At 39.0% G+C, this 17,165-nt stretch overlaps 1 protein-coding gene across 4 annotated transcripts in view; it reads left to right on the top strand.

The window, feature by feature from the left end:
• Positions 1–17,165, top strand: part of FGD4 (FYVE, RhoGEF and PH domain containing 4) — a 142,616-nt gene that overhangs the window by 64,814 nt on the left and 60,637 nt on the right. For all 4 annotated transcript variants that reach the window (XM_045554048.1, XM_045554046.1, XM_045554047.1 and 1 more), the window contains exon 2: positions 15,715–15,867. Coding sequence is in view for 2 of the 4 variants with exons in the window: in XM_045554046.1 (XP_045410002.1) it covers positions 15,715–15,867 (153 nt within the window). In the remaining 2 variants the exon portion in view is untranslated. The remainder of the gene's footprint in view (positions 1–15,714; positions 15,868–17,165) is intronic.

Genomic DNA, 17,165 nt, shown 5'->3' with positions numbered 1-17,165 from the left:
CTTCCTGCAGTTTCTGTCCAAATTTATCTGGATAATTGGAAGTTAACCTTTATTTGGAAATCTATAGCCAACAGTTAATTTATGAAATATTATTTGCTATATGATAGTATACTTGATCTCAATGTTAATAGATTATGTGACTTGTTAGAAATATGAAATCTATTTTGACTGTAGCAAAAAAGAAATTTGTAAAGCTTGAAAATGATTATTTTTGTTATTTTGTAAATGTAAGCCCCCAGTGACTATCGAACTGCTAAAATTACCAGTTTATATGGAATATCATGTTTTTCTCTTTTAATATTGCCACATACATTTTTCTTGATTTATTTCCATCAGAGTTGCTAATTTAGAATAGCAATATAGTGATAAAAATACCCAGCAAAGAAGATATATTCAGTACCTCTTCAGTCTAAAATTGACTAAGTATTTAGATACCAAGTGGTAACAAGATATGCTTAGGGACAGGAAATAAACTGTATTCACTAGATTCAATCCTTAAACATTTTTAATACCGCTGCCTTCAAGGAAGTTTAAGTTCGCCACCCCCGTGTACATCTAAAAGCAGTGACGGTGACGATTGTCATAATAGAGGTGCAGAATAGGTGTTTGGAGAATAGAAAATGAGTAAAGACTTTTGAGTTGATTCAAGGAAATTTCCTCACAAAAGGTGGCATTGGAACTAGATATTGATGAATGCGTTTAAAGAAAGACTATCAAGCTAAGGGAATGTATGAAAAGAGGATAATGCATTCCAGGAATGGACAAGACGGGAATGTGGCCAGAGCATTAAGAGTGCACAGTTGTGAGTACATGGATATTAAGCCCTTAATATTGAAGTCTGAGGGTGAAGAGGAAGGGTCCTTTATGCAAACTAGAGGGTGTTTTTTCCCCTACCGAGGCCTTGCTGTTCCATTAAAGCATTTTAAGCAAGGCAGTAATAAGTTGGTTTCATTATTAAATGAATAAGAAACTTTTTATTTATGCAAAAAATGGGTTAGACATAGCCCAATTTGACTTAAGTAATGTCATTTTAAAATTCAGAATTGGAAAAGTGGCTATCTTTGAACTGGTTCATTTTTTTTCTTCCTGACTTCCTCCTTCTGTTAGCCAGAAAAAATATAGGAAATAAAGGATAAGCTAGAATGCAGTATTTGCTCTTAAGTTTTGCATGACTGAAACAATCCTGCTCACTGTTAGAAGCTTAACACACAATGCTATTGTGCTACTGGTCTAGAAAAAAAATGTGAGGCCTACTGGTCTGATTCCACAGCAGGGAGTAAAGAAAGCAAATACTTAACTTTGTAAGATGTTAAATATTAAATATTTAGTACAATGGGATTTATGTTAATGTTTATATTAAAAGAGTAAATATCCAAAAGTGTTGCGATAGAGCAGAGGGTGCCACCAAGCCTTTTTTTAGAGAGCCATCTAATTTGTGAGATGTGTTTGCAAAATCTGCCAACAGTCAAATATAATTTTTAGGTCTGCGTCTACCTACCTGTGACCTATGCCTAAGCAGTGTCACTAGAGCAGTCAGAATGTCTCTAATTTATGAGGAAGTTAAGTAAGTTTCCCACGGTTGTAAAATAAATGTTAAAATTTTGACCTTTCAACCTCTAGTTTTACTAATCCACCCTGTTTTCTCCTAGGGAAAAAAATGCACTTCTGATATAAACATAGCCTTGCATTTCACAGCAGGTCTGGCTGTTCCTGACCTTGGGCCTACAAGTGATAGTATTGATGCATTTAAAGTAGAACTAGGTGGTCCCAAGGAGTGTTTCCTGCTTGGTAGAGTTCATTTTACCCATCATTGTCATGAAGCAATCTATAGGTTCAACAAATGAACGACCAGTGTCAGTAACAGCAAAACTGTGTGTTGGAGGACAGTGGGCTGAGGTAATTTTAAGCAGATGAAGCTCACAGACATTAGTTTACAGAAATAGTGTTAGGCTGGGATGTTTTAGCTGCTAGAAGTCAGGTTTAGAGCAATGGAGTTCAGAAAAATAAACCAGAAAAGCAAGTATGACATTAATGAAAATCAACAGAGTCAGGGAGGATTTGCCTGTGAAAAGACCGTGTTTTCCCTTTTGTGAAGAGAAACATTTGTTCCTTTTTTGTGACTTGTGATTGAGATAATTGAAAACAATTTTATTTGGTTTTAATATCGTCCTTGTCAAAACTTAGGAAACACTGAGCAGTTTGATTTTCTTCTCCTCTCTGGACCTGTAGATAAATTTGTTGTGAATAAATGGAAAATAGTTTGGCAGTGGGCAGAGGGAAGGGGAAAAGCCAAGATTCTGGTCAATTTATAAACCAGACATCTTGAATAAATGAGTTGGCTATGACTCTTAGGAAAAAAAACTTACTTTTGCCCTTCAAGTTCTTTTCCTCCATCTGTTTTTATTTCTTCTACACTTTATGAAGTCAATAAAAAATTTTAATTTCATCGTCTCAGAAGTTTCTCCTTCCATAACGGAGGTTTACATGCTCTCCATTGGCCACAATCTCCTTCTTTTGAATTCTCCAGGCTCCTAATTGGTGGCTTTTCATATAAACCAGGAGATGTTTAGGTTTTTTTCCAGTGGTGGTATGATCTCCTTCTACCCACAGAACAGTTCTGACACCAAATATTGTGGATGTTTTCCTCACACCAACAACCAGTTCTCCAACTCTGAACACCAACTGGATATCCTACAATTTATTTCAATTACCACTTCAACTACTTGGAGTGATCATCAGATCTCACAAGTTAAATGCTGAATCCCACAAGACTAACCCTACTTCAGAGGCCAGTTGAAAGTCTGGGCATCCCATAATTCTGACTGACTGCTGGCTGTAAATTGAGGGTTCCCATGACCCTCTCCTTGGGTTTGATAATTTGCTAAAATGGTTCACAGAACTCAGAAAAGCATTTTACTTACATTTGCAGGCTTATTATAAAGGATTTTATAAGGGACACAGATGAACAGCCTGATGAGGAGATATATAAGGTGAGGTCCAAAAGGTTGCTGATCACGGGCGTCTCTGTGCCATGCAGTCAGTGTGTGCTACCCTGCTGGCGTGAGTTTGTGTTCACCAACCTGGAGGCTCCCTGATCCTTGTCATTTAGAGGTTTCATCATGTAGGTGTGATTGATGATTAATCTCCAGCCCTTCTCCTTCCCCAGAGGTTGGGGGAAGTGGGACTCAAGGTTCTAGGCTTGGTTTTTCTAGCAACCAGCCCCATCCTGAAGCTACCTCGGGTTGCATCAAGAGTCACCTCAGAACAAAAGAGGGTCCCGTCACCCAGGAAATTCCAAGGGTTTTAAGAGCTCTCTGTTAACAACAAAAGATGTTCCTATTAGGAAATTACTAGGGTTTGGGGAGCTGCTTTTTATAAGAAACCAGAGACAAAGGTAAAAAAATGTATTATGTCACAAATGGATTCTAAGGTCAGATCAGCTTACTTTGTAAGGTGCTGTGAGCCTAAATAATTTTGATTAAAATTGGCAAGTCTTCATGGTGTCCTCATTTATAATTTTGGTGGAACTTTATCTTAAGAGCTCAAAATTATGGTATTCATTTCATACAGACTCCACTGTAAATACCAATTTGATCCAAGTCTGTTTTCATAACACCAAGAATGGTGGTTCTCAACTTGGCCTGCACATTGGAGTCACTTGGGAAGCTTTAAACTACCCTGATGCCTGGGTCCTGCCACCCAGAAATTCTGACTTAGGTGGTTTGGGGTACAGCCCAGGTATTGCAGGTCTCGTCTTTAAGGTTTCACAGGTGATTTTGACTGTAGTTACGGTTGAGAACCACTGATGAAGAAGAATGATTTTAGATGTGGCTAACCACTTCTGGTGTACTGGTTCACACGCAGCAGATAGCTGGAGAAGGTAATTTTTGCTTAGAATATTAGTTAGGCAGCTGACATGATAATATTAATAGCATGCTAGGCATGCAAGGTTTAGAACAATAAGAAACTAAAGATTATACCAAATAATAGTATTAATTTACTAAATACATCCCAAAGTGGGTTCTAAGCCAAGATGTACTAGGTCAACTGTGCTGTGATGTGCTAATGAGTTCCCCAAAACCTAGAGGTTTTACTTGCTCAAGGTCATACCACTAGCTGGGGACAGAACCAAGACTGGAAAATTATAGTACTAATTCATAGTTTGTTGCTTTGCTTATTTAGGTCAGGCTCTGTTAACTTTCTCTGTAAAGGGCTGGGTTGGAAATGTTTTAGGCCTTGTAGGCCATGTGATCTTCGTTGCAGCTGCTGAACTCTACCAGTGTAGTGGAAAGCATCGTACACACTATGTAAATGAATGCAGGTGGCCGTGTTCCAGTAAAATTTTATTGACAAAAACAAGTGGAGGGGCTGGATTGGGCATGTGACCAGTAGATTACAGACCCTGATAGAGGGGTGTTTTCATATTCCTACTGGAGAGTTGATTCTTTGAGAGTAGGTTGAGGATCTCACTGGTCCCACTGGGTGCTTGTCACTTACCTGTTCCAGTACCTTCTATTGCAAGGTATCACATGAATGCTTGTTGAATTAATGTGTACATACAACTCTTAACCTTTTTTTCTACAGCTTCTAACCCTCCCAGTAGGGGAATTAGTTGGAACATATTCCTATGGAGAGGAAATGCTCAAGGTCTGTAGCAGATTGTAATTGCTGGGCTTTGGTAGCATTCTTAAAGTGAATTAAAGATCTGAATTCGCTCTGTGGACAGTCATTATTATCTTAATTTCTTAGAACAGATCCTAAGACTTCACTTAAAATCTCAAAGAATTTCTTAAACTCAGTTTTGTTATACACTAAGTTATCTTTAATAATTTCTGTGAATATTTCTCAAAATAATACTATTTCAATTCCTTTGGATTTAAAATCAATGTAGTACTTATACATGGCAAGTAGTCGTTGGTGTAATCAAGCAAGTACTGATGGGTCCTCATGGCCCCCAAATACTACAAATACAGCTCCAAATCCTGAACACATTTCTAATGCAAAATACATATTATTAACCTGACAACAGGGCCATTGGTTGTAGTGGAAAGAGGAGTGACCTTGGAATCAAAAGCCCTGGTGTCAAGTGTTTTTCCTGTTCTTGGAGTTCAAACCCATAGGAGGTAACAAAGCAAAGGAACAGTGCATCTGTTCATTACTTAGAATGAAAGGCCAGTGATGTTCTTTCATATTGAGGTCTTGGTATACTTGTCTCAATGAAATAAAACTGCATCCATTCTGCATTTACATTTGTTGATCATTGAAATACTTTACATCTTGTATTTAAAACGGTATGCAGATTTATTTTATATCCATGTCAAGGAAAGAAAAATTCCTTTGGGGATTTCCTGTGATTACTAAGGTGTGTACTTCCCGGTCTGTTTGGTTGGGGGAATTTGCAGGTAACAGGCCGAGGGAGGTGGAGAATGAAGAGAAAGCAGGCTGGTAGAATTACAGAAGGTGATTCAGTCAGAGTGCTTAGGCTGAGGGCTGCTCTAGTTTTAGACTCCATGCACAGAGAACCCTGGGTTCCGTCCTAGTGCTGCCTTTGTGGACAGAGCATTGTGGGACTGTGCAGCCGCAAAGCTCGGAGCATGTGGGGTCAGGTCCAAAGGCTACGAGCAGGTTGAAGTTTCAGTTCATCATTTCAAAGTCAGGGTCACGAAGGCAGTCAAGATCAAGATGATTACTGGGAAGTCAGGAACAGGTGCCAGTAATGGAAATGGGAAAGTATGGCAGATAGCCAAGGCATAGCATCAGGAACATGGGAAGGAGTCCCTAGGGCAGCTTTTTCCAAAACATGTTCCAAGACGCACTAGCTCTGTGTGGAAGGGTTTCCTGGACAAACATCGGGTTCAAAGTGAAATAGGTTTTTCTATTGCAGAGCTTGTCAGAGCCTCTAATATGCCCACTGGTATTATGAGTATGAAATATGAAGCTTTAGGATTTGACAGGTCACCAATATTTCATGGAGAATCCTGGTATGGCCAGGGATGGGGGGGAGGTGAGGAATCCTCTTGTGCGAGTAGCATTTTACAGAACATACTTTGGGAAAAGTCTCAGGGCATGCGGCATGTGCTATGGATATTGCTGTGACTTTTTCGCCTGAGCACTTTAAGGAACTGTTCTTAACCCGGTTGAGTTCTGAAGGAACTGGCAGCAGATACCCAAAAAAGTTCTGTAGGCTCTCATCAAGTGCTTTTTTTCCTCTTTCAATCATGGTCATTTGGATTATTTTTGTTGCTGCTATTAACAGAATTAAGGAAATCAGCCCTTTTAAAGGACTAAGGACAAGTGATTTAGCCCATAATTAGACTAAAAACAACAAAAAATAATGAAGAGTCAGAGCCTTTGTATACTTGGCCCAGAATCAGGCAAACAGGCTTCTCCCCCACTGAGAATGCAAATAAAAATGGTTTTTAAAAGACAGTACTAAAGGGAATATATCTAAAAACTTTAACAGTGAGATTGAAAAATAAGGGCACATGGAGTGTTTAGGGATGGCCGAACCTAATGAATGTCAGGACAGACTGTGCTTCCTAGACGGTCACACAGGCTGGCGAAATCATCACACGTGAAATTGTATTCTTGCGTTCTTAAAAGGAAAGGCACTGCTTCCCTGTCGTGCTAGCAGGGAGCCTATGTAAGCATCATCCTTTGCTCCTCCTGTCCCTGCCTTCTACAGCCAGTCCCCTCTCGATTCTCTCCTCAGCACCTTTCCTCTTCTCTGCACCCTCTGCATCGCCAGAGCTCAGGTTCTTCTCGTCCTGTGCCTGGGCTGGTGCCGTTGCCTCCTACCACAGTCAGCTGAGGATGGGGGGTGGGGGTGAGGGGTGGGGAGGCAGGTGTTCCAGAAGCTTATGGAATTGGACGTGTCTCTTTCCTCCTTCTTAACCATGAATTACTTGAGGGTGGGTAGGGATACAGTCTTATTTGTCTTTCTGTCCCCAGTAATTAGCTGAGTACCTGGCACTTTTAATTAGGGAGTCATCACTCCGTACATTTAATTAAGGGGAGAAGAAGAAAAAGAATGAAACAAAGAAGCAGCTTGATAGGTTTTGTGACTCTTTTTGCTGTTGTTCATTGGATATTCTCAATGTTTACAGTTTGCACTTTGGAGGCAAAAAGATGAGACCTGCTAAAATTAAATATTGAGGTTTTATGTCAAAATATTAAGGAGGTACAAATGTTTTTGTTACATGGATACCTTTTATAATGCTTAAGTCAGGGCTTTTAGTGTGCCTGTCACCTGAATAGTATCCATTGTACCTGACAGCTAGGTTTTTATCCCTACCCCCTTCTTGATTTCCAGTGACCTTTACATCTTTGTGCCTGTGTGTGCCCATCGATTAGCTCCCAGCTATTAGAGAGAACACGTGGGTGTTTGGTTTTCTATTCCTGAGATGCTTCACTTAGGATAATGGCCTCCAGTTCCATCCAAATTTCTACAAAAGACATTTTTTAAAGTGGTCATAGGCACTTAAACATACTTTTCAGAAAATGATTTATTATCAAAAACTAGCAATTGTAATAGTAGCAAATGCAGAAATGTCAAACAGAGGAAAAAAGAGAAAAGTTTGTGGAATCCAGAGCACAGGCTTACAATAATGCAATACTGTGAAGACGATAATGTGGAGAAAAATGATTAAATCACCGGGGACTTGAATTATCTGAGTTAAATTCTACTCTCTATCAATTGTCAGACATCATTTTTTCTTTACTAATGCTGTTATCATTTTTATTGAATAAGAGATTCATGCTTGACGTACAAGGTCTGTACACTTGTGAATAATTCATTATTGTATTAATTTGTGAAAAAGTCATGATTTTGACAGTATTTCTTCATAATGGTCTATTTGTAATCCCAGAGAGCACGGAGGGGTTGGGCACTGAGGCAAACGGCAGGTGCTGAGCAGTAGCATGAGCAAGGGCCGAGTGCTAGGAAAACACACCTCGGGCAGTAGTGGGGGCAAATAGAAGCAGATGGCACAGGCATGGAAGGAGGCAGGAGTCTCAAAAGGCTGGAGGAGCAGAGACTAAGGATTTGGTGCCCTGATCACCACCCTGGCATTGTGCAGCAGTGAGTCTTACACAAGCAGTAATAATAGCAAATAGTTATACAGGTTTTGCCGTGTGCCAGCTACTACTTGAGTTAGTGTAATCCTCACAACAGCCTTCTGTGGTGGGTACTGTCAGGGACCCCATGAATTCTCATTTGCAGATGAAGAAATGAAAGTATGGAGTAAGTCAGTCAGTCACCCAGCTGATTGACTAACTGACCCAGCTGATCCCTAGCAGGATTTGACCCCAGGAAAATGATAGTTTTATGACAGGGGTGGCTTGAAGACTGTTTAAATTGCTGTAAAAGTCTATTTAGTGCTTAATAATCTACAGTAGTACACCTGACATTCACATAGCTAAATGTCCTGCCACTTAGTGACCAAGGGAAGCGGCCTAGGTGTGCATGTACGTGGCATCTGAGTTGCCTTTTGATACAGATGATCATATGGGGAAAATCTGACATAATTTTCAGGCCCAGCTGAATAATGATATACTTAAAAATCTTCATGGTATATTCATTAATATCAAGGCTCAAAACTGTTAGGAATCTTAGGCTCTGGCAGAAAATGTGACTGTTTTCAAATTCAGAATTTATCTGACTGTATGGATGGACAACTTCCTACCACCAACACTGCGGTAACACAGGGTGTTTTAATACATTTATGGCCCAGTCTCCTCTATGCAGTAATGCTTACCAATAAAAGAGGAGACCAAGATTGGGTGTTGTTAAGATGAATTGGAAACAATTTTCAGATAAAGCACAGCAGGCTATGAACCTCCTCTGGCTCAAGATGGTGTCAACTAGCATTGCCTTTTGCAAGCAGGCAGAAAGAAACATATGTAATTGATTGTGGTTTCTCTCCACTCCCACCTTCCGCTTTGGTCATAGCTGCAGACACAAAGTAATAATTGGTGTGCCTTAAATAGCCAGCGCTTCTGTAATCTTGACCAACGTTCTTAGTAGAACACAGCCAAAAGGGGAACTTCCATCAGTGCGTGCTTGGGGTGTGAGAGAGCTCCCTCCAGTTCCCTTCCTGATGCACCGAGTTTGGTCTGTACCTAAGAAAACAGCACTGCCCAGCCCCAGTGCAGGAGTCGTCACAGAGTGTGCACTCTGTGCACAGCATTTAACACCAAATGGTCACCTAGCGAGTGGTGGAGCTGGGATTCAGACGCACAGTGCCCACGTTTAAATTGTAGTGACAGGCCATCTGCTACATAACAGCTACTAGTGCCTGCTCAAAATTGGAATTAGGACTAGCATAGCCAGATGTGTTTCAGATAATCTAACAGAATTGTAACTTCTCAGTGGCCACAAACAATAGTATTCCTTTTCACCCCTCCAGGATAGCAATCAATCAAGTAAATAATTGTGGAATATGCTTTTGGGAAAATAAAATGGATACTTTGTTCTAGAAATGATCACTGTTTTTAAAAATTATTTTTGTTTTCAAAGGCTGGACATTTTTACCTGAATTGCATACACACATCATTGTATATACTTAAGAATGGTACAGTAGTAAAGGTTGCCTCTTACACTTATTTATGCTCTTCCAACTGGGAGATCTTTAAAAATATTGAATACCTGCAATTACCTACCTTCAAGGCTTATTTTGAGTTCATATTGCTTTTGAACTCTAAAGATGTCAAGCTATTTGCTTTATCTGACAGTATGACATTCTTGAATGTTAGATAGCACACAGTGATATGTATAAAGTATTAGCAGCCTATAGTGCATTTTATTTTAGTGATTCTAGTAAATGTAAATAACGTTACAGGTTATAATAAACTGAAACATTCAGTCAGTTGCTGAATGTTTTTTGCCGCCGCCGTTTTTCTCAAGACAGACATCTGGATAGTTCCACAATTCCAGATGTTTAGAAATCTTCTAGGTTGTAAAGAAAGTTATTTGAGTACAAACCTTTTTACTTTCTCCTGAATATTTAGGATTTATATAGAAATAACCTTGAATATTTCAGATTTTAGATAAAAATGGAAATAGTTAAAAGTTTGTATAGATTGGGCTCTAAACTACGTATTTCCTTATAGTCGGAATTCAGAAAACATGTCTCTAGAATTCATTTACTCAACTAATAGGTATTAAGCATCTACTATGTGACAGGTGATGTTTCTGGGACATGTTGGAACAAAGATTGCTGTCTCCCTGGAGTTACTTTCTAACCAAGGAAAAGAGAAAGTAGACAAAATAAATAATGTGCTTTGGTAGAAGATGCTGAATGTTATGGAAAAAAATAAACTGCAAAGCATGGTAGGAATAGCAGTTATACTAAATAGAGTGGTCTGTGTAGTCCATGTTGACAAGATGCAGTCTAAGCCAATATTTGAAAGCAATAATCTGGGGGAAGAGCATTCAAGCCGGGAACAGCTAGACCAAAGGCCCTAAGGCAGCTTGGCCTGTTTGATGACAACAGGGAGCCAGCATGACTGCAGTAGAATGAAGAAGGGGTGGTAAGTAGGTGGTAAGGTCAGAGTGATACTGGGACAAAGGCTGGATCATGTACAGCCTGCAAATCACTGTAAGGCCTTGAGATTTTACTCTCAGTAAAATGTGGAGCCTTTGGAGAATTTTTTTTATTATTATTTATTTTTAAGACACAGGGTCTTGCTCTGTCACCCAGTCTAGAGTGCAGTGATGCGATCATAGATCACTGTAACCTCACACTCCAGGGCTTGATCCATCCTCCCACCTCAGCCTCCTAAGTACCTGGGACTATAGGTATGCACCACCATGCCCAGCTAATGTTTTTTAATTTTTTTTGTAGAGATGGGGTCTTGCTACTTGTCCAGGCTGGTCTTGAACTCCTGGCTTCAAGTGATCCTCATGTCTTAGCTTCACAAAGCACTGGGATTTACAGGCAAGAGCCACTGCGCCCTGTCCCCTTGGGGAATTTTAAACACAAGATCTGATTTGTGTTTTAAAAGGATCTGCTTGGTCCTGGTTTGAAAATACGGACTGTACTGGGGACAAGGGAAGGAGCAGGAAGACCAGGTAGCAAGCCTTGCTATAATCCAGTTAAAGATTATGATAGTTTGGGCCAGAATATTATTAATAGCACTGGACGTGTTGATAAGATGGTCAAAATTAGAACCATTTTGCAGGTAAAGCCAACAGATTTCCCGATGGATAGGATGTGGAGTATGAGAGAAAAAGAGAGAACTTCTGGGGACTTCCAAGGTGTTGGCCTAAGCATAGCTGGAGTTGCCATTAACTGAGATAGAGAAAACTTTAAGGCAGTTGGTTTTGGGTGAGAGTGGAGAGACCAGGGGTTCAGATTTGGGTTTGTTGGTTGTGAGATGACTCTTAAGGTGTGCATAGGCGGTTGAATGTATAAATCTGGAGTTTAGGTAAGAGCTCTGCAGTGGAGATGGTAAGTGTAGGAATCTAGGTGTGTAGGAGGCATGAAACTCTCAGAGATCATCAAGGAAGTGTGAGTGCAGGTGGGGAGAGAAGAGAACCAAGCACTAAGCCCATCGGCACTTCAACTTTAAAGAGCTTGTTGATATGATTTCTTGCCATCAGCGATAGGAACAACTTCATATTTCTTTGTTTTTTTCTTCCTTAAGAGATATGTTTAAAATTTTTAAAAATTTTAATTGTAAAAAATACATAACATAAAATATACCATCTTAATGATTTTTAATAAGATCCCTTGTGGTTTGATTATTATATTTCTGGAAAATTTATTCAGCTCTAGAATTTTTTTTTTTAAATGCAGTTGATTTCTTAATCTAGGTATTTTAGCTAGCACCTGGGAGATATGATTTGCAATCTATGGGACAAATGGAGTTTTTTGAAGTTACGATAGGGAAAGACTATTGCAAAATGTCTTATCATAACTGGAGTGTTTTACAGCGAAGAAACCTGGCAGGCCCCACCTTACCAAGTGACCAAGGTTAACATCACATGATAATCATGTTGCTGTCATGCAGGGATATAGTGAAGTGAGATGGGTGCATTGCCTCTGTGATATTCTCCCAAATCCATAACCCCAGTCCAATAATGAGAAAATAGCAGAGAAACCAAATTTGAGAGATACTATACAAAATACTTGACCAGTGTTTTTCAAAAGTTCCAAAGTCATATAAGTCAAGTGAAGTCTAAGTAACTCTCACAGATTGGAGTTACTAAGGAGACAGTGATAACTAAATGCAACTTGATATCCTGGATTGAAGAGAAAAAGGATGTTAGTGGAAAAATTCATGAAATCTGAATAAAGGCTGTAGTATTGTACCAATGTTTTGATAAATATGCCATAGTTATATGGGATGCTCTAAATCTAAATCTAACGTTATTTCAAAGTAGAGTGGCTTTTTTTTTGGTTTACTTAAACTATATTTATCCTTCTGGACAATTTATACCCAAAAAGATCATCTTCCCTAGAGAACTACTTCTGCTGTCTTAAATCCAAAGTATCGTCTTGTCCCAGTGGGTGGAGTCCATCTAGATCTTCTGGGCTAGGTATCGGTGCAGTTGGGAGAAATGTGTGGACAAATGAGGCAGTATAACCAGGGACATAAGGAAGGCCATAAAGATGTGATCTGAGGTTATAGACACTGGTGACAAGAGGTCAGGCCTGAAGAATCAGTGAACTGAATGGACTTTTCTTTTGGAATGCATGGCCAAAGAGAGAGTCCAACCTTACAATGTGAAAGAGCCATTCAATAATGTTTTGGTAAAATACGACAGCCCAAAATGGTTCTGTAAATATTAATAGTAGTCCAAAGTTACCCTAACCGGTCAGGACATAATGCATGACTACTGAAATGCAAAAAGGACAGGTGAAGTTAAGCCATATTAGCAACTTCTCTAGTTGGAAAAGGGAGCCTTATGCAGCCAAAGATCGGGATGATTGAGAATGTCAGTGGTTAGCCTATGTCTAGGTATTTCCTGCAGAATATATGACCCAGCAAGCATAAGTGAGTAACCCAAAAACAGAGTGCAAAATGAGTAGTGCCAAGGGCTACAAAGATTACCAATCCTCAAGAGGAGATAGTATTTAAATGGAACACCTCCCCCGCCCAAGCTAACATACTGTGATTAGTTACATCTGTGCCTGAGATAACTGTTTATAACTGTCAGTCACTCTTATTGGTGCTTGATAATTTGGAATCTAACAGCCTCTGTAGTTAATGTAAAATTTCTTGAGTCGGTAGACTGATTACAATTTTGGTTTCAATTCCCTGTTATGCAACTGACACCCAAATAAGGACTATTTCCTAATATGAGTAGGCTGAGTCAGTCATAAACAGGCAGAAAGATTTACTTTTTATTGCTAGTATCCAAGATGTTAGCAGATGAAGTGTTTAATGGAATAGTGCTTCTTTTAGACAAACTTCTTTTGCCATGATATGTTTGACCTGTGCCAGTGGTCAGCAGGACTTTTCCTGTAAAGGACCAAATAGTAAATATTCTTGGCCTTGCAGCCACAAATGATCTCTGTTGTATATTTATATTGCTTTTTTTGTTTTTTTAAACAACCCTTTAAAAATGTAAATATTCTCTGTGTCCTTCACAATGTTTTCATGCTTTTGTGATAGTGGCTGAAGTTTGGAGACTTGTTTTAAACAATGATCTGAAATGAAGTTTCCACTGGCAAAAGATCTGTAATCATGACTTTGATAGATTTATAAGAAATTAGATGCACACTTGATCTCTTATTGCAGGTATTTTGGCACATTTGTGAAAGGCATTCTCTATAAATATGACACTTGTAAGACCCACCCTACCTTGAAAGTTTGCTATTTAGAAGTTAAGTTTCTAAATAGTTTTCAATTTTAAGCTAATATTTATGTAAGACACGTTTTTTTTCTCTAAATAGACTAATTATTAAACTTGTTTCATAACTTAATATGTAATAGTGGTGATCTATTTTTTAAAGGCTCAATTTGTTTTGTCATTTAACCCATTAACCGCCCTCTTTTTATTGTTTTATTGCTGCTTTCCCTTGTAAACTGATGCTAAATCTGCATTCTTGATTTCATTTTACTATTATGTTACAGTTTCTTCCCTTGGTTTGCAGTTGAGTTATGATGCTTTACTTTTCTGCCCCAAAGCCATCCTTCACTAGGCACTAGCAGGTGGCTTTTATGATACTAAGCCATTCTTGGGATCACTGTGGAAAAAACATCCAAATCCCCCATAAAAAGCTAAGTGGTTGCATGATACACTGTGGATTTTAGGGATGTACTCTGCCTTCCTCACAGTTTCTCTAAGAAGGTAAATAAGCGCATACATTTAAAGAGTTGAACTTTTATTTCTTTATAAGTTTAATATTTTGTGAAATAATTTTCCATAACTCTTGGTTTCTAGACCTGTGTTATATTTTGCTAAACAATGCTTAATCCAGCTGGTAGGTATGCCATTTTAGCAGAAGGGTGTCTGAGGAAAACCCACTTAATTTCTGTTTTAGCACTGGCTTTCAAATAACTTCTGATACAATACTTATCACTGTTAATGTTTTCTGAAGTCTATTTTAACAAGATAAATTTTGAGGGGAGCACAGAAAATAAAGCAGTGTGGTTTTTAATCAATATTGTTTAATAATCAACTGGATTAGAGGGAATTTTTTGACTCAATAGAAAGTTGATTGGGTTTTTTAAAATTAGCTTTCCTTGTTTTGAATAATAAAGCTTTTTGAAAAATCTCTTAATAGTTCTCTCTTAAATATTTGGAGTCTATAAAAATGAAAGTCTTTGTTAACCAAATGATAGTTCCTTAAATTGGATACTTTGATTCAGTTACAATGAACTTCCTGGTGGAAATTTTATTTTCTCTTAAGCAGAATCCAATACTGTTAATATCACCAGGTCAACCAAAAGAGAAGGAAATTTAATATGCATCATAATCAGAAAATACTGACTTGATTCTAAAAAGCCTCTGACTTATGACTCTGGAAAGTCTCCGAAATTCAACATATAACTTCTTCTATTCGAAATTGAACAGAAAAATTTAATCTTTTCCCATCTGTGTCTCATGATGTATTTCAGTGTTGTTTTAGAGAATATTTTGGGGTTTTGAGTTCTAAACAAATGTGACTGTGTTATCCCTACAAGCTTACGATTCTTTCTTTGGAAAACGGGGGTCACCACTAGCTTATGTCATGGATGTTGATGTGCAGACTGAGTAAGCTAGTGGGGGAGAGGTTGTGTGTGCGCACGCACGCGCCCCTGCGTGTTTGTACTTTTCTAACAGAGCCATTCTTCTGGAGTCTTTAGGTCAGCTGTCACGTTGGTGCTCTCCTGCTTTGTTCTTTGGAGTTGCTGGGTGACTGGCGACTGACTGGACACTGGAAAGGAACGCTTTTAACGGATTAGTGCGGGGGCCTCCTGTCCTCTCCTTCGCCTACACTGCAGCAGCTGCGTTCTGCCCTTTTAGTGGCCCTGCTAGGAAGGGAGCAGGGTGTGTGGCAGTCCTCTGTCAGCATGCATTATAGGGTTCCTAAGGCACGTGGAACGAGCTCTTTCCCAGGAAAACCCTTTGTCGAGGCCAGCCCACATGGGAAATGTATTTCTATGCTTCGTCTTGTTACTATGACCGGTTTTGTTTTGTGGGGTCAGGAGAAATTTAACTCACAAAGCAGAGTTGTGCTCTGCCTCCGTTCTTACCTGTCCTTTGTTTTTGAACTCTCACAGGCAGCAGTATCTGTCCAGAGGTCACTGTCGTTCCGCTTTGTCCCACGACCAGCACAACCAGGCTGGTTGATCAGAATGTATCTGATGAAGAGGCTCAGGGAATAAATGGGAAAACGCCAGCGAAACCCGCGACCGCGAGTCCGAAGCCACAAGGTTTGCTTATCGGGGGTTTGTGATCCGGGCAGGTGCCTTCTTGACCGAGGAAGGTGATACAGAAAAATGATGACTCCAGAGAAAGAGTTTTAAGCTATAAAAGGGTGGAATTGCATGTATCATTTTTTAGAAAAGAGTCGATCTGTCAGCCTTCTCAGGCAGAGGTTGGTATTTGCTCAGCTCCTGAAACAACTTATACATTTCTCTATTATGGGTCCGTTCACGTTGCTGAAATTGTTTGCACGTCCCGTTATGGGACTGTGATCTCTACATGCATTGTGCTGGCCTAGCACGGGGCCTGGCTTACTATCTTGGTGGTAAATGTGTTTGGGACTACCATCAGGAGGAAATGGCTTGCTAGATGTCTGAGGATCCGTGAAACAGATAATTCTAAAACAGCATTTAACATACTTAAGGAGAACGTTGTTTGATAGTGTTAAGGAACTGAGCCTTGAAAACGTCTTAGGGATAAGGTCATCCACAGAAATGAAAAGTAAGCAATCCCTCCCTCAGGATTGAGGGGCCAAGAAGGGGAAAGAAAAAAGTATGACAGTAGAAAGCTTTGAATGTTTATTTAGTGACCGTTTTCCTTTTACAAAGAAATTTCCAGTGAACTGGATATTAACTTTGTGAAGTACAAAATTATCATTTGATGATAGAGCAAGGCCTTTTGAAATGTAACACAAAAGCTAAGCTACCCTATGGTGTAATGTATAGTTTCTTCCTATTAGATTTTCATTTACAATGAATGCTGAACATTCAGCCAAGAAACAATACTGCGCATTTTTAGAATTACCACACTTTGGAAAAATCAATTTCTATTTTGTTTATTTTGTGTATAGTTTGGTTTCTTTCCTGTTCTTGCTAAGAAAAAAGTGTTATAGAGAATGCATTATAAGAGAACTAGTGTTATTCTTTAAAGTTGTATGTTTTAAAAATTTCTGAAAGAATTTTAAAATGAGTTTAAAATTGAATCTTCTATATTATGGGATATTGGTCTTCTTGTTTTTGCTACTAGCTGTCTTCATGGTGGTATGGAGTATCACTATCAAGTAATGTCAGCTAATTGGTGATTCTAATGCGTAGCTTATTCATGAGCTTGTATTTTCTTTTGACCATACTGCTCCTTTATAACATTGATGTGAATATCAACATAGAAATTTTTTGGACCATTATTTAAGCCATTTTATTTCCAAAATACAAAATGCCATCTTGCTCATTAGACCTGAGTTGACAAAGAATCAAATATGAGGTAAGAATATAAAAGATGAATAGATTCCTAGTTCATGTAATTGCCA

Source organism: Lemur catta, chromosome 6 (genome assembly GCF_020740605.2).
Source record: "Lemur catta isolate mLemCat1 chromosome 6, mLemCat1.pri, whole genome shotgun sequence".
NCBI lineage: Eukaryota > Metazoa > Chordata > Mammalia > Primates > Lemuridae > Lemur > Lemur catta.
This window is presented reverse-complemented; position numbering and strand designations above follow the sequence as displayed.